The sequence below is a fragment of the Micromys minutus genome (genome assembly GCF_963924665.1).
Source record: "Micromys minutus genome assembly, chromosome: 15".
NCBI classification, from domain to species: domain Eukaryota; kingdom Metazoa; phylum Chordata; class Mammalia; order Rodentia; family Muridae; genus Micromys; species Micromys minutus.
Window position 1 is genome coordinate 20,999,649 of NC_137984.1, and position 24,584 is coordinate 21,024,232.

At 41.5% G+C, this 24,584-nt stretch overlaps 1 protein-coding gene across 3 annotated transcripts; it reads right to left on the reverse strand.

Moving 5' to 3' along the window:
- ARMC1 (armadillo repeat containing 1) lies at nt 1–24,584 on the reverse strand. Of its 3 annotated transcripts, none has more exons than XM_080929143.1 (7): nt 24,450–24,584; nt 19,180–19,400; nt 13,080–13,171; nt 10,047–10,236; nt 2,823–2,939; nt 2,664–2,738; nt 1–2,026 (listed from the first exon to the last, which is right to left on the reverse strand). In XM_080929143.1, exons 2-7 carry the CDS (start codon nt 19,360–19,362, stop codon nt 1,853–1,855), a joined length of 831 nt encoding a protein of 276 aa, XP_080785269.1. In that variant the 5' UTR covers nt 19,363–19,400; nt 24,450–24,584; the 3' UTR covers nt 1–1,852. The 3 variants fall into 3 exon arrangements, with proteins under 3 accessions (XP_080785269.1, XP_080785267.1, XP_080785268.1); XM_080929141.1 differs by having other exon boundaries at nt 1–2,044; XM_080929142.1 differs by lacking the exon at nt 24,450–24,584 and adding an exon at nt 21,454–21,552 and having other exon boundaries at nt 1–2,044.

Below are 24,584 nucleotides of genomic sequence, written 5' to 3' on the forward strand. Positions count from 1 at the left end.
TTTGATTTTCATTGCTATCCTTTATTATTTTACAATATATTTCAAAAACTGTCATTATAGTTCTTGCCTTGAGTTCTCTGAGAGTCCTAGAAGAACACACAAACATCAGTCCGAAATATCAACTGACCTGGACCATCACTACCAAAAAGGCTATAGTTTAAATAAATGCGTGACAGTGCAAAATAAAATAAAGACCTGCTGAAACAGAAAGTAAACTTTGCTTTAATGGCTATAGAAAGGAGGTGATTTGTTGTTTTGTTTTCAACACATCTGGTTCTGGCAGCAAGTAGTAATATAGGTTAGCAATGTGCCCTGAAATTTTCTGCTTTCGACTTGTACTTATCACTTGAATCAGAGACCAGACATGAGAAAATGCTCTAAATACCTTCAACAGCCTCCTTCCAGAAAGTCACAATGTTAACGAACATAATGATCTCATGGGCCACAGTACTGTACGATTACTTCTCCCCAGTAACACCGGAACGTTTCAATGATCTCTAAAAGGGAAACAACAAGAATCCCTCCAAGGTCCAACTTCACATTCTCCAAGTAGGGAAACAGCAGGCTCTACCTGGTGAAGGTGCATTTCAGTTTCTTCCTGTTAGTTTTAATAATGTTGCCTTGAAATAGATTTAGCTGACTTCTAAAAGGAAAGTATTAGTTGTCAATCATTTTAGGGTCTTTAGAAAGCATCACATACATGTAATTCAGTCTTAAAGAAAAACCACAAGTGTTTGTCTATGTTTATATACTTTACCTTCACTGGAGTCAGTTTTCTGGATCAATATGAAAAATAAGAGTAAGTGGCCAGCGCAGGCTTTCTGTCTGTCTAAGCACTAATGTGGATCCTGTTTTAGTCAAACTGACTGCAGTACATTCTTAACGACCACAGAAAGGCAACAAGAAGCAGCGTCTCTGGGATGGGTATGTGCCGGGCTGTTATGTCTGACGTCAGACTGACCACGGTGGCACTGCAGCATTCTAGAAGTCCAATTTAGTTTTCTTGTTCAAGTTTGTCAGTTGTTTAAACTAGTACTTTTCTCTAGCAGGATACAGTGTCACCACAGAGTAAGGCCAAGAGACCATCTGCTGCTCAAAACATCACAGTGGACTTAACTTTTAAAGGCCACTATCTCGTAAGTGAGCAGGAGTCAGAGCCATGCTTGGCCACATTCAAATTCTACCTAAAGCACTTTACAGATGCTGATGTCCCTGTGTTTTCACTGGCTTACAGTAATGTTAAAATTACAGCAAGACTGTACAGCTTTTTATAGAGGTCTTTTTTTTTTTAGGTACTTCTATGTTCAAATGAACATTATTCCATTTGCAAAATGTTATTACTAATGTCTTTTCTATAAAACATGGTTGGCAAAATAAAAAAGGCACAGAAGAGGGCTAAGTAGGTATGTTTTCAACTTTCAGAGAAGGGGTATCAAAGCACATGTCATATAGTACTCGGTAATTCATGCACAACTTGAGCTATGCAAAACTTTTTAGAAATCTCCTGAGGCTTGAGGAGAAAAAGAGTTTCCCTAATCACATGCTTTTGTAAAACAGAATATAAGCTACACATACATTTGGTTTTAACAGTGGACCCATGTTTTTCAAAACAAAATGTGAGGCAATTAAGCAAAGGGAAACAATACCAAAATACCTTCATAAACAAACTTCACCTGTAGCCTCTGTCTTGTGCGAAAAATGTCCAGTAAGATGTAAAATGCAGCATACACGTCATTAATCTAGAGACTTTCCATGATAGTTTATTGCAAATTGCACTTGACAGTTCATCACACTGATGGAAAGCTGGACCCCTGTTGGTTTGCAGTCCTTGAGCCCCACACTGAAGCTGAAGTCACCAGTAGAATGATCTGGATAAAAAGTTTGCAGCTGTGCTCAACCAGCTGGCGCCACCTTCAGGGTGTGACCCAACCCGGGACACCGCCTTATCCTGTTCCTTTGTGGGACTCTCATCCTCAGGCAGGTAGTCAGGAAGCTCTGTGTTCTCTTCCACTTCCACAGGGGCATCCTGAAAAGGGACCAGCATCTGACACAGAGAAGCCGAAAGAGCTGCCATTACAAACCAACCTGACACATACATGCCCTAAGTCACATCCTCATTTAAGCATCATCTTCATTCCCAAGATTCTCAAGGGCCCTAAGACTTCCAACAGTTTCTTCTTTCATGAAGTCTGTCAGGGTTCTAGGACAGGAGTAACCCATCACTGCAGAATCAGTTAAACAGATGCAGGGGCACTCTGAACTCATCTGTGAGAAGCCAAAGGAGCTCACAGCTTACAGATGCATTCCTCCTTGTCAGAGCCAGTGCTCACCATATTTAATTGCTCGAAAAAAGTGTACTTTTATTTTCTTGGATTGTAAAAACTAATTCAAGTTAGCAGGAAAAGACTGAAGGAAGTTAAGAACGTGGTGTCCCTTACTTATATATCATGTGTATCACACCTCCACTGAGCTCCAAGTCTGCCTTATAAGAACACTCCAAACTTCAGAAAAAAATTTCCCTATATACTGAGACAGTAATTAACTATTGATAAACATAACACATTTTTTCGTAACTATTTCTCTACGAATGTTATAATTTTCTAATCATAAAAAATAATCAAGAGCTCCAGTTTGGTAGGGCTGAATTAAAATACAAGTTTTACCTCTTCCCCACTTTCGCTTTTCACAACTTGCTGAGCTTTCATGACCTTGGTTGATGCTATTGCTGACGCCAAAGCCTGGGCCAAGATAAAAGGAACAATTCTGAATGATGACTTGCTAATCCATAACTTCATGCATATTCAGTCATTTAAAGTACTAACCTCTGCTTTCAAATCTGAACGGATCCGTACCACGCATCTTTGAACAGCCATTTGAAAAGTAAAGCTAATAACACCTTTAATTTTTAACAAAGCCTCTTCACACAGATTTCGCCGAGACTGAAAAAGTGAAAGCAAACAGTTATTCAAACAAGTAGAGGAGGGAGCTGCAGAGATGGCTCAGTGGTTAGGAGCACTGACTGCTCTTCCAGAGATCCTGAGTTCAAATCCCAGCAACCACATGGTGGCTCACAATCATCTGTGATGGAATCTGGTGCCCTCTTCTGGTGTGTCAAGACAGCAACAATGTACTCATAAAATAAATAAATAAATCTTAAAAAATGGTGAAATCAACTTGAGCGACATGATCCACTCATCAGTGCTGATTGTGTCCCTTTTAAAGCACTGAAGAACAGAATTACCCAAATCCACAGCCGACTGCATAGGCTGTAAGGCATAGCCTCTACACTAAGCCTCTACAACAGCTTGTTCCTATACTGGATTTTGCAGGTACATGCTTGTCTGCCTGAGCATATCTAACACAATAACAACTGCAGCATTACAATCTTACCGTGCACAGGGATATATGTGCTCCACCGCTGACTAAAGGATGAACATGGCTATGTGTTATCTGGACTAGATTTGGATTCCAACCTATTAGTAATTCCTAGCATATTTCAAACTTCATTTTTTTATGTAGCCCTGGCTGTCCTGAAACCAGACTGGTCTCAAACTCAGAGATCAGCTTACCTCTGCCCCCCAAGTACTGGGATTAAAGGTCTGCACCATCTCTGCCTAGTTCAAACTTCAATATTAATATGTAGTTTTAATGATTTTTATCAGAAGGAAGTCACTCAATGCTAATCTATATCATAAAAGAACAAACGAGTACCAGAACAAAGGGCTCAAAAACAGAGAAGTAGAGGTTCCTCAAGCTTAAGGGTAGGCAAACTTCTGTCCTTCAGCCATTTTTGTGCAGTCCTACTGAGACAGCCACATCCACTTACACATCATCTGACAGTGGCTTAATGATGGCACAGAGTTGGCAAGTGTAACAGAGCATGCTATGCAGAAACATTCACTCCCAGCCCTCTATCCTAGCTTAAAAATCTCTAGTTGGATTTGGTTTTCTCTTTGTGTGTGTGTGTGTGTGTGTGTGTGTGTGTGTGTGAGAGAGAGAGAGAGAGAGAGAGAGAGAGAGAGAGAGAGAGAGAGAGAGAGAGAGAGAGAGAGAGACTGTCTCCCAGACTAGGACTGACAGAGACATCAAGCCTTAACAATTACAACAGGAGAGTAATAGACACCTTTATACATGACCTTTGATGCTTTCAAGTGGGGTACTAATTATCCCATTTCCCACTTCAACGTATCGTATTCTATTTGTTTCTTTTTATCCCCACTATCCAGTGCCTGTAATTAAGAAACTGCTTTTTGCTTTGCCCTCCAGAAGACTATCCTCATGACTTCAGCTAGATTTCAGATTCTGGCAAGCACAGTCACAATTACTATATATTGACCTATATTTGTGAGCAGCTAGGTTTAAGTGTGTGGTGTATATAGGAGAGGAGGGTGGGAGGCATGTATGTATTTGCATATGTGCATCCATGCATGCATAGAGGACACAACTCTCATGATTGCACACCAAATATTCATATGTGCTGAACTATCACCTAACCCCTTTTGGATTTTTGCATTATCTTTAAAAAGTAACTGTTTTCATACTCAACATAATTAACAGAATCTATTGGAGTTGTTTTATGTATATTAATATATTCCATGTAATCAATTTTCATATATCAGAAAATTTCCAGAATTTTCTAGAAGTATTTTGGGCTTTTGTAGCTCAGTTTCAGTAAGTTACTTGTTAACATATTTGATCCTGTCACAGATAATAGGACTGTAGAAGCACCCCTTAATACACACACACACACAATTTACTAAACCTTAAAGCCTTAGGTTTAAGCCCCTAAAGCAAAACATTATGAATAATCTTTGTAAACACAATTAACCAGTTAAAAATACTTACAAAATACTACTGGAAAACCAGCCTCCTGTTATCAGCTTAGATATGGAAAAGTAACATCTCTGAAATAAGAACAACTGCAGTGAAGATGAAGCTGATGCTGATCTTGGCTGTCAACTGCACGGGACTGAGAAATGAGCAGCACATTAGGAGAGCACAGCTTGTAGCCAGAGAAACAGCTCAACGATTAAATAAGAGCACTGGCTGCTCTTCCAAAGTCTGTAGGTTCAAGTCCCAGAATCCACATGGCAGCTCAAGCCATCTGTGACTCCAGTTGTAGAGCATGGAGCACTCTCTGAACTGTACACGTGTACACAAGGCACTCCCAGTCAAGCACATCTCTACTATGCTGTCTGTGTGGGCATCGTTATACCACAGCCCACAATGACACAACACGTATTTCAGGCCCAACGCCTCAGGGCTCAGGAACCATGAACTAAAAGCTATCAGCCAAAATCAGCAAATACTCCTTGAGTTATTTCTGCTAACTAGTTTGACACAGCAACAAAAAGTCTAGTAGAAACCAACCAGAACTCAGAAGCCTCCCAGAGTTCAGGGCAGTCACAGAAGGTTAAAGCAACGAACGATCATTCTCACGGCAAAGCTAATTAAGAATGAGAGGAAGGCAAGAGGAAGGAGCTGCAAAGACAGCCACTGTCTCCAGAGTCTGCAGCAGTCACTGCAGCTGATCAATGATCAATGCATGGGTGCTAGGAAGCAACCCAAGGCTGAGCAAAACTCCGCTGGGGAGAAGCAGAAGGAACAACTCATGGGCTCACACTAGGTTAGGAAAGCGTCACATCTTCATGAGCTACAGCAAATAATAACCGGAAGTCCACAGGGCAGGAAGAACATACGGAAGGGCACTGCTCAACAGTGTAGCAAACATATCTATCTCTAGGTTGAAAAGTACGATCCTACATAATAAAACTTCAAAACAGAGCTGAGATCCGACTATTAACAAGCAGCAGTTGGTTCACAGTAAAGCTGAGCAGGGACTAGTGGTGTACTGTACTGCCTTAGTCCCAGTTTTCAGGAGGCAGACTAGTGGTGTACTGTACTGCCTTAGTCCCAGTTTTCAGGAGGCAGACTAGTGGTGTACTGTACTGCCTTAGTCCCAGTTTTCAGGAGGCAGACTAGTGGTGTACTGTACTGCCTTAGTCCCAGTTTTCAGGAGGCAGACTAGTGGTGTACTGTACTGCCTTAGTCCCAGTTTTCAGGAGGCAGACTAGTGGTGTACTGTACTGCCTTAGTCCCAGTTTTCAGGAGGCAGACTAGTGGTGTACTGTACTGCCTTAGTCCCAGTTTTCAGGAGGCAGAGGTAGGCTGCCTCTCTACAGAGTGAAGCTCACACAGCCGGGGCTTTACAGAGACCCTGTCATGAAAACCAAAACAAAACAGAATAAAGCTAAGGAGCATTTACAGCCTGTGCATACAAATGAATTCTGTGTTCCACAATACACAAAATATCTGGCATCTAATTACCAGACATTCAAAAGAAGCACACAAATAGTACACTAAACTAGAAAAACTAATCAAAAACTATATTCAGAAACAATACAGGTGGTAGAGTTAGTGCACAGGGACATTAAACAATTTTCCTAAAATGCTTCTACATTCAAGATACTGTGTAAACATGCTGTGGTAACATCAAAAGAATATCTAAGCAAAATATAAAAATATGCTGTAAAACTATATAATGAGACACACTTAAGAAAAATAATAGCAAACTCAGCACTCAGAGATGATATAAAGAAACACAAAAACTGAAACGACCCAAATGAAAGAGAAAGGATGAAGTAAATAGGCCACCAGTGAATGAAAAAGAAATCTCAAGTAGCAGACAGCACATAATAAAGAATCCCTGACAGACCCAAGGAAAAGGAGAAAAATTCGTTTTGAAGATACAATGGGGGAAAAAAGCTATCCAAATCTGCCACAAATTTAAAGTCACAAAGCCAAGGAGATAGATAAAATGAAAACAAACAAACAAAAACCACACACACAAAGAAAAGTCTGGGCTCCTGCTGGCCACAGAGCTTCAAATTCAGACCACACAGCACAACCCTATCATTCAAGAAGCTGTATGCCCTAAAGCTAGCTGTGAAAGGCTTCTCTGCCTTGACACAAGAGAGAGAGAGAGAGAGAGAGAGAGAGAGAGAGAGAGAGAGAGAGAGAGCCTACGTCAATTGAGCCAGTAACAGTGGACAACAAAGAAGCAGGCAGTGAGGGAGATAGAGGAGAGAGGAAGACAAGACAAATGACAGCAGAATTCTGAACACAAGATGGTGTGCGGCTGTCTTAAAGTTTAGTAGAAGAAAGTCATCATGGAGTCCCTATCCACTGAAAATAAAACCATTTTTAAACAAAAAAAAAAGGTTTTCGAACATATGAAAATAAGGTTGGAAAGTTGAACGTTCAGGTTGCAATAATAACGGTTATGTTGGGAGGGGAGAAGAGAAGATAAAAGTTAGGCAAGAAAGTGGAGGGGGAAGGGGATGGGAGGAAGTGGAGGGGGAGGGGATGGGAGGAAGTGGGGGAGCAAGGGGAAGAGTGGAGGGGGAAAAGGGTGGGAGAAAGTACTGGAGAGGGAGAAACTGAAGGAGGAAGGGGAGGGAAGAACTGAAGGAGGAAGGGAAGGAAGTGGACAGGAAAGGGGAAGTCGAGGAGGAAGGAGATGTGGGAGTGGATAAGTGGAAGGGAAAGGGGATTAAAAGAAAGGGGAGGAGAAAAAAAAGAATAAATAGTTGCTCTGAGTAACACTGAGAGCATTAAAAACTATCCTAAATGAGAAAAGTCTTTCTTAAAAGGCTGTTCTTGGCACATTTTGGGAACTACTCCCTGATGCTAAGAACTGTTGCTTTATTTCTCAGTAAAACCTTGGTGTCCTCATAGCATCATATTACTATAACAGGTACACAATGTTCCTGAGGCTACACAGAACTGCCTGAGTTCAAGGTTAACCTGGGATACAACGTGAGACCAGATCTCAAAACATCAAAAATGAAAAGGTAGACCAAAAAACCCCAAAATCACAGAATTCATGATGGCAGGAACCAAGTGTGACAGCGCGAGCTCAATCCTAGGACAGGAGAGAAGCAGCTTCTGCCCACCGTCACGTGTACACACCCACCCCTCAAAACATTATAAATGTAAAAGGTCAATGGAACCTAGAAGCCATAACTTCCGAGAAAAGGTCGATCACTAAACTCAGGAATAAAGACGGAGATATTACTGCCAACTTTATAGAAATGAGTTATTAAAGGTTAAGTATCCTTTGTCTGGTCTTGGGATTAAAGCATTTTGGATCTGGGAGTTTTTTCTAGATTTTACACTTTTGTGTAAACTTTTAAATCTCAAATTCAAAAATTACTAATTCTTAGGCTGGAAAGATGGTTCATGAGTTTAGAGAAACTTTTTTTTTTTTTTTGCAGAAGCCCCCAGCGTCTATGTGGCAGCTAACAACATTCATAAATTCTAGTTTCAGGGATCCAGAGCCAGCTTCTAGTACATATACACATAAGGTAAGGTTTAAAGGTCTGTGCTGGGTTTCAAACCAGGAACCCCTAACACTTACCCTGTTGATGCACAGGCTATTCCACTAGTCTGTTCTCGGGGACCTAGCAACTGCTTACATCATCACCTACTTGCACCAGGTGTGTGCTGTGCACAAAATGGGCCCTCCTGTCACCCCAGAACAGTCTCTCAATCTCTCCCTCCCTCCCTGTTCTCCTCTTTGCTCTCTCTTTACCCATCCCTCTGTCTCCCTGTGTACATGATGACTTTTCTGACCCCAGTTTTAGTTAACCAAGAGTTGCTTTTATATTTGTGATTTGGCCTAAATTGGCATATTTCATAGGCAGAGAAAATGTATTAATCTGAAATAAAAATTTATTCTCTAAACCTTTCAGAGCATCATATCGATATCTAAAAAATAAGGTTTAGATCTTGAAGCATTTCAAAACTTGATTTTTAGTTCAAGGGCACTTAACTGATAAAACACTGTGAATAGCTATTTGCCAGTATTAAACAACTTCAATAAAATGTAGATTTTATTACAAAGACATAAACAACCAAAGCTTACTTTAAAAAGAAAAGGAAGGAAGGAAGGAAGGAAGAAGGAAAGAAAGGAGGAAAAGATAAATAGATCTAGTAAAGCATGTAAAAAGATTCAATTAATGGTCAAAAAACTGTCCACAAAGCAAAGCCCAGGGCCAAATGGTCTCATCAACGATTTCAATAAAGTGTACAGAAAGGGGGCTGGAGAGATGGCAGTGGTTAAGAGTACACACATTCAGTGCTGAGCAATAAAATTTAAAACTGCACAAGAAACAAAGAGGAAATGAATAGTTCCCGCAAATATGAATAAGAAGTAAAAGATATATACAATAAACCTTAATTTAACCACTAAGGCAATGGCCAATACATATGTAAATGTTGCTCCCAGTGACGGTTTGCATATGCTTGGCTCAGGGAGTGGCACTAATAGAAGGTGTGGCCTTGTTGGAGGAAGTGTGTCACTCTGGGGGTGGGCTTGGAGACATTTTTCCTAGCTGCTTGAGGATGTTCAGTCTGTTCCTGGTGTCCTTCGGATGAAGATGTAGAACTCTCAGCTTCTCCTGCACCATGCCTGCCTGGATGCTGCTCTCACCTTGATGACAATAGACTGAACTTCTGAATCTGTGAGCCAGCCCCAATTAAATGTTGTCTTTTATTGCCTTGGTCATGGTGTCTGTTCACAGCATAAAACCCTAAGACATTCCATACCATTCCATGGAATACATACAAAATGATGCACAGATCCATGCTACAATTCAGATGAGCCCCTCAAGTTATGCTAACCAGAGAGCCTTTTAATACCTACAGCACCTAACGGTACTGTCCTATCTTGTTTCTGACATTAGTAAGTTATAACTCATCTACATAAGCCATGCACAGCTCCAATTAGACCTATCTACAAGTCTTGCATTTAAGTCAGTTCAGGTGTTTTAGTCCATATTCTTTAAGTCCTACTATTACATTTAAAACTGTTATGTATGCTGATTAGCCAGCATATCTTTAACATAAAATTACCTTTTTGTCTCAAGTATAAAATATTAATATTGCAACCTTTGCTTAAAAAATGTTAGCAAATGACTGCAAAGAATGTGTTTGGTGGTACAATTTCTCACTTTCGTCTTATGAGCCACATCTATAACTCTTACCGTATCATCGAGACCATCTATGTGCAAAACTACTGTTTTGGCACGTTTGTTTGTAGTTCCCAGAAAAAACTGAGCTTTCCTTCTACGTGAATTCATTTCATTAAAACTATCGCCGTCAGCCATATTGGAGGACTGAAGAATGTCATAGATTTCTGAGGCCAGAAGTTTTGTTTCCCCTGGAGTTGTAGTCCTTGAAAAGAAATGCATAAATATAAAGTCACTTTTACTGGTTTTATAATTTTACTTCTTAATTTTGATGAGTTTTGTTTCCTTCAGCCTGAGACCCTGTTCAATTAGAAAGAAACACCAATGAGTCTTAGAATAACCAGTAATGCTAATTGGTGGCTGTCTTAGTCAGGGTTTCTGTTCCTGCACAAAGTATCATGACCAAGAAGCAAGTTGGGGAGGAAAGGGTTTATTCAGCTTACACTTCCACATTGCTGTTCATCACAAGAGGAAATCAGGACTAGAACTCAAGCAGGTCAGGAAGCAGGAGCTGATGCAGAGGCCATGGAGGGATGTTACTTACTGGCTTGCTTCCCCTGACTTGCTCATCCTGCTTTCTTATAGAACCCAGGTTCAGAGGTTCAGTCCAGTATCAAGGCAAAAGCATGGCAGCAGAAGCTTGGCAGCATCCAGGTAGGCATGGTGCAGAAGGAGCTGAGAGTTATACATTTTCATCCAAAGGAAGCCAGGAACAGACTGGACTGAGCATCCTCAGGCAGCCAGAAGGAGTGTCTCCAAGCCCATCCCCAGAGTGACACACTTCCTCCAACAAGGCCACACCTTCTACTAGTGCCACTCTCTGAGCCAAGCATATGCAAACCATCACAGTAGTGTAGTTCAGATGGCAGAGTGGACTCACATGCATAAAGCTTTATATTTAATTTCTAGCAGCACCACATAAGTAGGGTACAGTGACATCCTCATACATTAACCACACTCAGGAGGAAGAGGCAGGAAGCTCATGGTCTGCCTGTGTGCTGCCGTGCTTCCCACAGTGATCAATGGACTAAACCTGTGGCCTGGAAGCCAGTACTTCCTTTGTAAGAAATTAAATACTTTCCTTTGTAAGAGCTGCCGTGGTCATGGTGTCTCTTCATAGCAATAGAATCTGTAACTAAGACATTTACAATAAGCCACCAGGCCTGGCTAGGCTGTAACAATCTCCTAGTTTTATTTAAAACATGACTGAGATTCATAACCTATCCTAGCATGGAAGAAAACTTCATTTATTGAAATCATTAACTAGGAAACCTAGTAACAAGTTCAAGTTACCAAATTTCTTTGGACCACTACTACCACAATTTTTGTTCAAATCCTCTTTCTTTTATTGGTTCGGGTAGCTTAAGCTATTTTAACAGTTGAGCTACAGAGGCAGAGTACTGCAGTACAGATATTTTTTAATGCTGGAAAAACACCAGTAAGATGGAAATTGCTGGCAAGCTTATTAGCAATGCCATTTCAAGCAATATTAGCAGGGCCAGGAAGAGAGCTTAGTAGGAAAAGTTTGTACCATGCAAGAGTGAGAAATGGAGTTTGGATCCCTAGCACCCAAGGAAATTCGAGGTAGCAGGATACAGTCTGCTTATAATGCTAACACTAAGCAGGCAGGCTAACTAGGCTAACTAGATTACCTAAATTAAGACACTATTCAAATACAAATGCTTATTTTAGTGAACAGAGGTGACTTTTCCCAAGCTTGAAGAGCAGCTAAAATTAAAAAAAAAAAAAAAAAAAATCAACACCTGAAAAGCTGGAAAGGGAAACTTCAAATTCCCAGATCTACAAAAGCCAAATAAACTGCAATGTCTTTCTGTCTTACCTATTTATCAATCATTATTATCTCTACTATTAAAAGGGCTGTGGAACCAAATTAGAATGGGTATGCAATAAAGATTTCACTAGTAGAGGGGCAAAAAAAAAATCACCATACTGTTCTAAAAATATATACTTTATTCAAATGAAAAGAAAAATAAGTTAATTTCAGAAGCCATGCAGACATACTCAAGTGTGTGTCTCTGGTCCTTCTATCCTCTATCCTCTGGTCCGTCTATTCACCTTCTATCCTCTAAAATAATAGACACACACACACACACACACACACACACCACACACACACACACACACACACACACACACACACACACACACACACACACACACGGCTAGTTGACAAGAGTGCTTGATTAGCATGCATGAATCCCTGAGTTCCTTCTCATGCACCACAGAATCTAAGTATGGTGGCACACACATACAATACCAGCACTCTGGAAGTAAAGGCAGGAAGATTAATAGTTCAAAATAAAACAAACACACACATATCATGTATTTTAATTTTTAATCAATGACCTATGAGTAATTTCTTGATACCCATTTTTTAGCCAATAGGAAATGGGTGAGTTTTAAATCTTTAAAGCATAAACTCACAAACAGCAGCTACTGAACTAGAAAGTAAAATGGGAAAGAATGTTTGACAGATACTAAAAGCCATGGATACTCAGCTGTCTTCAAATCTGAACAAAAATCTGTTTCCCTGTTTCTGTCACATTAGCTGCAAATATCCTAGGATTAACCCTAAAATTCAGGAGAGAGAAGTAAATGAATTTTAAAACATTTATTAATATCCCAAAACTGCCAGGATAGATACCATGTCAACATCTTAAATAAAATATAAACATTTATAAGGACTGTAAATACCCACGTTTATCAACAAAAACAGAAACAAGTAGGTATGGTAGTTCGTACTTTTAATTCTAGCTCTCAGGAGACAGGGGCAGACAGATGTCTGAGTTCAAGACCAGCATGGTCTGCAGAGCTAGTTCTAGAACAGCTAAGGCTACAAAGAAAACTAATGTTCATTAGGAAAAAATGGACATAAAACCTACAGAAACCTAACTTCCTTTACAGTTAAATTCTCTAAATAATACCTGAAGCCTAAAAAAGAAAATGAGTCTTGGTTAAGTTTGTACAGACCCATCTTTCCGGGACCTCAGAGGACACTACTGACTACTGTCTGCCTGTGGTACTTACTTCTGGATGACGTTCTGCAAGCTCAGCATCATCCCCAGCTCTCCCTTCATCTTCTCTCTGTTCGCACGACATTCAGCCAAGTATCGGAGCGCCTGCAAGCAAAACAAGAGTCAACTCACACATCCAAACTGCTCAAAATTAATGTCCCTATAACTTATGGCAAAAGCAAGAAGAAAATAGGTGTTTTAATTTTCAACATCGAGAGATTTTTAATTCTCTTTTAAAAATGACATGAAAGCTGAATATGCTGTTTGAAATGAACATTCTGATCTTATCTGCAAGGTCACTCTGTCATTTATCTTGACAAGGCCACAAGGACCTATACTCCATTAATTAATCTCAGAAAGTAGTTTTTACCCAGATGCTTTTGCTCATTACTTAAATTGCTGGGGACACACAGCAAACACAGTGAACTTTATAAAATAAGCTGAGTCCCGATTTTAACTATCCACCTTTCAAATGTATTTTAAGTAGAAAACAAACAAAACAACAACAAAACAGGCAGAACGGCAGCGCCCACGAGCTCACCATGTAGGAGGCTGAGGCAGGAGAGTTTGCTGTGAGTCAAAGGCTAGCCTTGACTGCATAGTAAGTCTCTGGACACCCTGGGCTACAGGAAACCCTATCTCAAAACATCAAAATAAATAAAAAGAAACGTATAAGACGAACTAATGGCCACATTCTGAGTTAGGCTAACCTTTCCAAGTCCTTTCTCTCTCAATGAACATGTTTTTGTCACTATTTCCCTCACACACTGCTTCTTTGAGGTTGTTTGGATGTTTCCTTCTACATGTAAATATTGCTAACATCCCCAGACTTCATCACCATCATTCACAGCTACCTCAGCCTACCTAGCATTCATATTTCCACTGGGCCTTTACCTTTTGTGGAGAGCATTTTTGGCACTTCTGGACAGTTGGTGGCAGGGTAATATTAATTTTACCAGGACATCTTGAAGCTAGCCACGGCAGAAACCTGGCTTCTGTGCTGTAAGGGCTAAAATTAAGCACATTTCCATCTGTAACTCTAGGCATAGCCCCTAAGATAAAGTTATAGGGAAGTACATCTACACCTACAAGTTCAGGGCAGAGCCCCTAGGAATATGACATAGAGAAGTGCATTAGTATTCGAAGCTCCAGGCGAAACTCTTAGGAATACAGCTCAGGGCAGGGCAGATTTCGGGATGTAGGTACAGCAGTATACATTTTTGTCTCTGACTTTTTCACCTGACCTCCAGTAAGATATGTACAGGATCTTGGGTTGTTAACTCGCTAGTTCCTGTCTCAGAACTGATGTTAATTTTTTGCATGTAATTAAAGTGATTTAAAAGAGGTCAGATTAAACCAAGAACCAAGCTTTGCTTTTGGCCATGAGACTTAGGCCTCAAGTCGGGCCAAAGTCATGCTGCAACTTTAACTAACTTGTTTTTCTTCTTTCAACTGGGAAACCCCTACTGATTTTCTGAGCTGGTCTCAACAACCTTTCAAGTAAAAAATGCCACGTGGCCCACCTGCTGAGATACCACTATGATACCCAAGTTTGTGGTGGAGAGACAAGAGAGAGAAGTAGAATGCTCTGAGCTCTACAGAGAGATGGAACCAGAGATCCAAGGGTGATGAGGAACAAAATGATGGGAATGAGTAGCCTGCACTGCCACCAGAGGCCGTGGTGATGTCCCAGTCCCTGCTGCCACTGAGGGTTATATCTGGGTCCGTGGCTATACAGCAGCAAGGGTCTGTGTTGATACCTGTGGCCCATGCTACCACGAAAGACCATATGGACGTCCATGGTCTGAGGTCCCTGGACCATGCTGATTTCTAAGGGCTGAGCAGAACTGGCCCTGTCCCTCACTGGCTTCAGCACAGAGACATGGCCCCATACCTCATCTGAGTAGCAACACAGTAGAACTGTCCCTGGTAGCAGGGGCACAAGGTGAGCCGGCCCTGATGGTGTGAGAACAGGGGCACTGGCCCCTCATCCCCCTCCTTACGGGGGAGGTCATGAGACCGGGAGAGCAGCCCTGCACTGGGAGTACAGTAGAGCTGATCCTATTAGCAGGGGATCAGGTGAGCTAGCCTGAGGGCATGAGAGGGGAACTGGCCTTGGCCCTTGGGTGAGCTAGCCAGGACAGTGATGGATGGTTGATCTAGCAGTGGGGGGGGGGGGGGGGGGAGCTGCTAGGCTGAACAACTGAGCTACCACCCAGGCCCAGATCCAGGGCTTTGAGTTGGGCTACTCCATCCACATCTGCTCATCTATGGAATTCTGGAATACAAAGGTGCAGGATCTCCATGACAGAGGGCAACAACTAAATATCCAAGAGGAGTCCCAGTTAGGCTCCAGTGTTGATAGTATAGAATCCAGAAGCCTCAAACCAGACCAATGATTCATTGCAATGAACACGTGCAAGTAAAGATGTTAGGGTAAAAGGGTAGCCTGTGATATTCTGCAGCTTCCACAAAGGGCAAGAGAGTCTGGTCTGAGTACTAATCTGTATCATCCAAGCATAAAAGGCCACATGGTGAGGAAATAATCCCACCAGATTTACATAGTAAGGACTAAACCAGTCTGTATACTAGAATGAGACCTTATCTGAAAAAGAAAACAAACAAAAAAACAACAAAAGCCATGAAACAAATAGCAGCTATAATTCTTAAGTATTGGAAAACAATACTTAACCAATAACAAACCTGTACTGCAAATGTTTAAAAAATAAAGTTCCTCGAGCAGGAAAATAAAAAAGGTTTTGGTACAAATCCCAGTCTACGTTTAGGAATGAAGAACACTAGAAATGGGAAAAATAAGATTAACTATAAACAACAGCTGAAATTGAATAGTGGTGGCTCAAATCTTCACCTCTTAGCTGTGGGACAAGTGAACAAGGGAATTAATAGTTGAAGGCAAGGCTAGGCACAGTGGCACATGCCTCTAATCCCAGCACTTGGAATGTAGACCTTTGCTGAGCTCAAGGACAGCCTGGTCTACAAAGTAAGGTCCAGGCTACCAGGGATAAATGAGGCCATGTCTCCAAATAAAACCAAAGTTGGAGACCAGCCTGGACTACAGGACAACAGCACCCCAATTCCTAATCCTCTCTTCCCCCCCCCCAAATCCTGCCCAGCATCTGAAAGGCAGAGGCAGGCTGGTCCCATGTAGAGGTCTGTTGCAGACAAAACCAAAACGTACTTTAAACTTTTTAATATGTTTTAAAGCTAACTAAATGCTTTAGCTAGGTGCTTGCTTAGTGTGTGTAAGGTTCTGCCTCAATCCTGAGTATCACATACACAAAGCCTGAAAGAACACTAACTGTTAAAGGCAGTGTGTATATATGTACATACTACAGAAACACAGACTATGATATATGATGGAAATAAAACAGAAGAGGGAACACAAGACACCACAGGTGCTAAAGGTGACAAGGAAGCCATGAACCAGTTTTCCTATTTTATATCAAAGCCTAAGGCAAAGACAAATGATCTTCATGTGGTGCATTAAGATGTAACACACTGATGTGTAATTCTCCAATCATCTATAAAGTATATGATCATGTTAAAAGTGGACAAGTTGAATAACGCATATTACTAAACTGGGAGTGACCACTGAACTAAAGTCAAGTTTTGGGCTTCTACTATGAAAGGGCAATGGATAAAATGCACTCATGCTTGCCATACTGTTTAGAACTTCTACCACTGGCCTCTGGGCTTCGTTGGCTCCAGCCTTCTCTTCCAGCTCCCTCTCCACTCAGGCTGATGCCAACTTCACCGTTTACACACTCCTGCCATGATCCTATTCTCTGTAAGCACCTCACAGTCATTCTGCCCAACTTAGCTGGCCAAGTACCCACCCTGGACAAACCCAGCTATTAGGCCATCAGAGCCTATAGCAGGCCTGAGGTAGGAAGAAAAGTAGTTTAATAATCCAGCCATCGAATATTAATCCAATACTACTGCACAAGCAGTTCTCAGCCTTGATGAGCAATTTTACCCTCCCCCACAATAAACAGCCTATCCTAATTTCTACACTTGGGAAATTCTCCTCAAAAAATTACCTTCTCCAGCCAGCTGTGAAGGCCCCATACCTGTAATCCCAAACTAAGGTGAGAGAGAACAGGTTTCATACAATAGGAGATTCTATTTCCAAAACAAAACAAAGTTGATCCAGCTTGTAGCACTATTTAAAGACTGTATTTTTAAGGAAGGCCTAGCTAAATTAATTGTGGGGAGGGTAGACCCACCCTAACCTCTGTTCAGTTGCTTCACATTTACTGTGATTTCAGGAGTCTACCACATGTTCTCCCCTCCATGAACTCATGAACTGAGCTGCTCCTGCCATGCCTTCCCCATGAACTAAATCCCTCTGAAAAGCAAGTCAAAAGAAACCTTTCCTCCTTATGTTGTTTCTGCCTACTATTTGATCAATACAACTTATCTCAAGTAACCCAGGCTGGCCTTGAATCCCTGACTCTCCTGCCTCCACCTTTTATGTGCAAAGATTACCACACAGACCCATCTCTTATAGAAATATGGAGCACACAGAGTAAAGAAAATGTGTGGTGACCCCATGAACCCATCATTTAACATCCGTCACTTGACAATCTGGTTTCATTTCTCTCTCCTGTCATGACTGATCTAAATAATTTAGTGTGTTGTTTTGGGTCTTGAGATGTTCTCACTGTATATACCTGGCCAGCTTGGAACTAACTACGTAGACGATGCTGGCCTTGAACTCAGAGGTCCACCTGCCCCTGCCTCCCACAGGCTAGGATTAAAGGTGTGTGACACCATGCCCAGGAAGAAATTAGCTTTTAACTGTCTTAAGAAAATCCTATACAAACTGCTTTTTTAAAAACAACCTTTTCTTCAAGTCTCAACACATTTTTACTAATTTCTAAAGCCACAGCAGTAAGGTGTTTTGCTGTGCTTTGACAAAGAGTCTCACTACATAGCTCTAACTGGCCAAGAACTGTGTAGACAGACCATGCTGCTCTCAAACTCAAGAGATGCCTACCTCTGCCTTTTTAGGTGCCAGGATTAAAGGTTTGTGCCACTACACATGAGGACATTAACAGCACACATTAAAACATTAACTTTTCTCAGTAAGACATGGTAATGCCCTCCTATAGAACATTATAACCCCAACAGGATCTCAAGTTCCAGGTAGCTCTTGATTACATAACTATGTCTCAAACAACATAACAAAATAAATTGACTACAGTGATGGCTGTATCACTCCATGTGAATAAAGCCACTCAAGAGTATGTTTTAAATGGAGAAACTTTATGACTGCTTAAAAGTTCATCTGAAAAAGCTGTTATGAACCAAATGAGGTGGTGGACATCCGTAACCCCAGTACTTGGAGGCTGGGCTACTACTACAAGTCTAAGCTTAGTCTGGCACTACATAATGAGTTCTAGGTAAGCCAGTGACAGAAAGTAAGATCTTATCTCATTCTCCCCACAACAAAGAAAGCTATTATGCAATATATATATATATATATATATATCTCCTTTGGATGAGTTCAGTACAGCATGTACATCCATGACGCCCTCACTTTAACCCCTTGTACTAACAAGTACCTTTCTGAACTCAAGAATTCTCTTAATGATGGCCTAGGAAACATCAGAAGTTTTGCCAAATATGTATAAAGTTCTAGGTTTGAGCCCCAATAACACATACACACTACACATTCTATACACACAGGGGGTGATGGGGATGAAATTAGTAACACGCTGGATATGACAACGAATGTATGCCTGCAGTCAAAAGATGACTTGTGCCCAAGAGCTGAAGGGATAGCCCAACACACCCCATGTCAAAAAGAAAACCAAGGAAACAACAGATCACCATGCTAACTGAAAATACCAAGGGCCAGAACATTTTATATATGTGTATGGTTATCATTTACATTAAAGAACAAAACCAACATGTTGCTATTTGTGTTAAAGAACTCCATATATCCCATGTTTACCATGTTTTTTTAAATGCCAGAATACAGACTAGACAATCTAATGTCTTAATCTTTTACCATGTTATCAAAGGTCTTTGAAAATTATTACCTGCATTAATTAAAACAGCAAAACGAAGTATTAAAATCAACTTACAAGCAAAGCTGAGTGAACAACAGGAGGGTTTGGATGGTCCATAAATAAGATAAGGCCAGGCAAACATCCCTGATCCTGGACGATGGCTCTTCTATTTAATGGATCTGCTGCTAAATCCCGTAGCTGGTTAACTACTGACAGAGCATCAGGCTCTTCATTCATAGTAGAAGAGGATGAATTCATCTTCTATGACATGCACATGAATAAAAGCTCCTTAAATTCTGTAAAAAAAAGAGAAGTCAGGGTGACAGAATTAGTTCTCATTTGTCTATTTACTCACTGAGACAGGTCACATAGTCTAGATGGCCTCAGACTCACTATGTTGCTGTCCATGTAACCTCATCCCCCTGCCTCTACTTCTCAAAAGCTCGATTATAAGCAAGCACCAACTATGCCTAACTATGGTACCTTTAAGTAACTATATTATAATAGCTTTAGAAAGAAGCAGATGAATCTAAATCACACACACACAAAAATAAGGACTGGCAATTCTAAAGCTTGTGAAAAATAAAATGAACATAAGCTGAAGGAAGAAATCAAGCTCTTTATATATGCAAAAGGACATATGCCATCCTCAATATTACAAAAAATCCCATTTTAGCAACACATATCTTAACACTAAGGTTCCAATAAACACGGTTTTTCCATACAAGCTTGTAACCTTTGCTCTCCTTTTCAAACTGTAACACTGCCAGGACTTTTCCCTCCTAGAACATTTCTAGACTTAAACACATGCCTCAAGGAAAAGCACTGAGCTAGCAGCTTGGGCTTTTCTTACTCATCAGTGGGGAGGGAGTGGGGAGAGATGCACAGCAAACTATCTACAAAAGATAAAATCTCCTAAGGAAAAGGCACTGTGGCCCACCTGTAATGCAACCTACCACGGAGACAGGAAGACTCAAGGACTCAAGTCCAGGGCCACACGGGTGACTTATTAAGACCCTGACTCAAAATGCAAATTTTGTTCATGGAACCAGCTAAGTTTAGAGCGCTGCTTAGCACACCTTACTTAGCTTCAATTCCAAATATGGGGAAGAAAAAAATGAGAGACAAAGAAAAAAATGAAAAAGGGCTTCTCTCTAATCTATGCCTCAACCAAGCAGTCTGAGAGACCATGAAGACAGTGAACTGAATATAATTCTCTGAAGCCTTCTCTATATGACATCTCCTGATGCCTCACAGAAAAGCAATAGGAAACAGGAATAGACTTTGAGGTGAACAGACACTGACACTGTCAAAGAGAAGTTAAATATTTGTTCTGTAAAATAAAGTTGACAACACAAGCCACAAAACAGCATAATGTGCCGATGAAATGACAATGCAAAGGACTCAGTCTATGGTTATCACATAGTACATGTTCAATAAAAGGAAGTTTTCAGTTACATGATTTAAAAAGTGTAGTGTTAGAATAAATATTCAGTAATTTTAAAACCATTAATGGTCTTTAACTCATACCATATTGAGAATTTTAAAAAATAGATATAAATAAATATAAAATACACTAGTATTTTGTTTATTTTTTTTTGAGACTGAGTTTCTCTGTACAACCCTGGCTGTACTAGAATTTGCGCTATAGACCAGGCTGGCTTTGAACTCAAAAGATTTAATTCCTGCCTTCGCTGGAATTAAAGGCATGCACCACCTCCACTCAGCTGAAATTCAAAACATTTTTAATCTGCAAGTAAATTCAAAGAACTCAACCAAAACAGTGTGGCTTCTTTTGCTATTCTGAAAGTCGGGATAAAAGAAAAGACAGTGAACTGCACGTGTGTGAGATTACCAGGTTTACGATTTGTGGTCACTCAGGTCCTCCCATCAGCACCTCAATAACCTGCTTTTAAATATCAATTTACACCAGAGATTTGGGGCTGTCAATGGCACAAGTCTCAACATGTACAGGAAGAAGCATTCACTCCGCTATGCATGGTGGCACGTGCCTGTAATACTCCCACTTCCAGAGCTGAGAGGCAGTAAAGCGAGGTTCAAAGTCATCCTGATACATATCAAGTTTTACGTCAGTCTTTGCTATATGAGACCCACTGTCAAAGGCAAAAACAAAAAGCATGCACAGTAAGACGGCTCAGTAGGTAAAGGCACTTACTGCCAAACCTGACAACTAAGTCCCACATCTGGAACCCAAACAACACCAAAAGAGAACCTCCCCAAGTTGTCTCTGACCTCAACCCTTGGCACACGGTAGCATATGTGCACCAATATGTACCTAAATCTACATACAGTAAATGAACGTATGCTAACACACACACACTCACTCACCACAAAATAACCAGACAGCAAACAGTGGCCTTTTCACACTGTCCTGGCTCTGATACTGTCGCAGTCTGTTTTTATCTGTTTCCCTTCAATAACTGCTCAGTGGAGATTATCCCTTAAATGTCATAATCTTCCAGTTCCTTTAGAATGGCCTGCAGTCAAAATATTTTAAATGTTCCAATCATCAAACCCAAGATAAGGGCTCAAACTAGGGCCTACCAAGGGAAGAAGAGTCAGGAATATCAGGCAAGGACAGACACTCAGCAACCAAAACAAGGAGACCTGTGGTCAAATGCCACAGCAACCACACCTTTTAAACATGAGGTAAAAGCAGGCAGGAATTACCGGATTTGCCCTCCAAATCACAGGTTTTACATAAAACTTTAAAGCAAGGCTGTTCAATGTCAAAAGTTCATTTTATCTTAATATCTTGATGGCATCAGGTTACAGACACCCCTTTTAAATTATGTGGCCTGAACCTTTTCAAATAATCAATGTTTTAGCAGATTGCTGAGTTCACATAACCAATGTTTTTTGTATCTTACTTGTATTTTGAGTCAAGGTCTCACTGTACAGCCCAAGCTAGCCGCAAACTACATTTTATACACAGTTATGCTGGGAATGGAAACTGGCCTGGGGATGAAGGCCCTAACTTTATTTGCTAGTGCCATATGTGCATACAACAAAAGAAAAAACAGGAGGAGGGGCACAAGGCCAGATGCTGGGACAAGGACAGACGACATTCTGTCTGCTTCTGGAGTAACGGGATGACAGGGGTTAACTGCTGCCTGACTCCAAAGGCAGAACTTGCAGATGAAGAGATGGCTGAGTGGTTAAAAGCACACATGCTCTTGCAGAGGACCCAAGTGCAGCTCCATTTCCAGAGTATCTGATACCCTGTTTTCGCCTCTATGGGCACATAAGCAAATACATATGATTAAAAATTAGTATTTTTAAAAGAAGAACTTGAAGCCCAATTTATGTACTGAATATTCTTTGTAGTTTTGTGTTAACTATCAGCTTTTCTAAAAGAAGTATTTTCCTTCACAGGGTGGAAATATAGTTATATGTGATTACTGCAGGATTTATTCCACACTTTCTCTCCTCCAAATTTAGCAGACATCAAAATAAATGGAGGAAAGAAATTAATGAGAGCGACATACAATGACATACATGTATGAAGATGCCACCATGGAATCCATTACTTTGTATGCTAATGTAAAATTTTTTAATTATTTTGTATCACACTAAAAATCATCATGTTAAGGCTGGAAAAAGTTCTGTTGATAAAGTGCCTGTGGTACAATGACGACTGAGTTTGCATTTCCAACACCAATGTAGAGGATGGACATGGCGGTGCCTGTGAGCCTAGCTGGAGAGGAAGAGCCAGGGGGATCCCTGGAGGCTCACTGACAGACCCCATCTCAAAAAGTGACTGGAGAGAGCCTGAGGAAAACACCTGAGGCAGACCCCTGGCCTCCACATGTATGCACCCTATGCGCACACGTGCATGCACTGGGCAAGCATGAGCACCTGCATTTGAATCCAAAGCACCACTGTGAGACAACAAAACCAAACCAAACACAGTGGCACACACGGTGATTCCAGTGCTGGGGCTTCAGAGGCAGGTAGAGCCCTGGAGCTCACAGGTCAGCCAGCTGGGCTCCTCCAGGTTCTGTAAAGACCCTGCCTCAAAAAATAAGGTTTCATTCAGTAAGAGATGGAGGAAGGTACTGAGAGTTGACCTCAAACATTCACAGGCCTTCATACACAGACACACACATGCACACAGTGCAAAGAGGGACAGTAATTTTAAATAGCCTGAAACGCTGACCTGAGTACATTTAATAAACCACAATGAAGGTAAAACAAATAAATATCCCTTTCCTTTCCATGATGAATACCACATCAGCACAAACACAAATTGTTAGTTGTATTTTCCATCAAAAGCACTCATGTCAAGAAGCATGGACCTGCACAGTGTCAATCAGTACAATTTCCTTGGGCCTATCCAAATCATTAGTAGCTGTTTTTGGAGGCAAGACCTAAGATCTATGCACAGTCAATCCCTCCCAAATGCTGTGATTAAAGGCATACACCATCACAACCCAAACTTATTTTCTCTTCCTTGGCTCCATGTTGACAAACACAACCCCCCCTCAAACGTTAAGGAGCACTGTGATCACCTCAGGGACCCTGTTAAAAAGCAAGTAGAAGCCCAGTGGGTGCAACAGGGTCTGGGCATCTGAAATGTCCAACCAACTTCCAGATTAGGGCTATGCCGTTGGAAGTCTTTGAAGCACTTTGAAGTAGAGACGCGCAATACATTTGTGTTTGGGCAGATGTCAGAACGGTAATCCTCTACTTTTAGCTAAGAATCACCACTTAATTAATACAAGTATTTAGCTCTCACGTGCTAAGAGCTGCGGCGGGCACACACTTTGCCTAAATCCTTAATGATTACGTGAGGCTGAAAAGCAATCACCACCATCGACACTGAGACCCGATCTGGCTTCTTGTGATTAACTAACTGTAACTCTTCTGGAATTGAGTTACCGTCTCCAAGCCTCAGTTTCTTTAGGTAACAGTCTTGAGCAAGTACCAGGGCGAAAGAAAAAGAGAATGCGAGGCAGTAAAATGTCTGGCAAGCACAGACCAACTAACGCACTGGGAAACTTCTACTGCAAGCGCTGGGGGGAGATAGTATCACGAAAGGAGCCGCTAACTGCACAAGTGCCCACCACCTGTGGACACGAGTTTCTCTTCAATGAAGGCCTGCACGCAGAGAGTCGCAACTATTCGGGATCTGCAGAAGGAACGCCGAGACGTGGACACCCGCTACCCGTAGGGCGGACATGCTGGTCAAAGTAGGAGGCGGGGAGAAGAGCAAGTGTCCGGAGCCTGCAGAGGCAGCCCGTGGGATGCCGGCAGGAGGCGGGCGCAGCGGCGGGCCCGCGCAGTAGAGGCCCCTCGGCCCCACCTCGGCCCGGGCTACGTACCCTCCAGAGCTCCGGGCGTCCGAAGCCTGCCGCAGCATCAGAGCCGCACCCACCACGGCGGACGACGGGCGGCGGAGACCCCGAGCCGCGGCCTGACTCAAAGAACCACAGACCTGAGTCGCTGGCGGCCGAGGA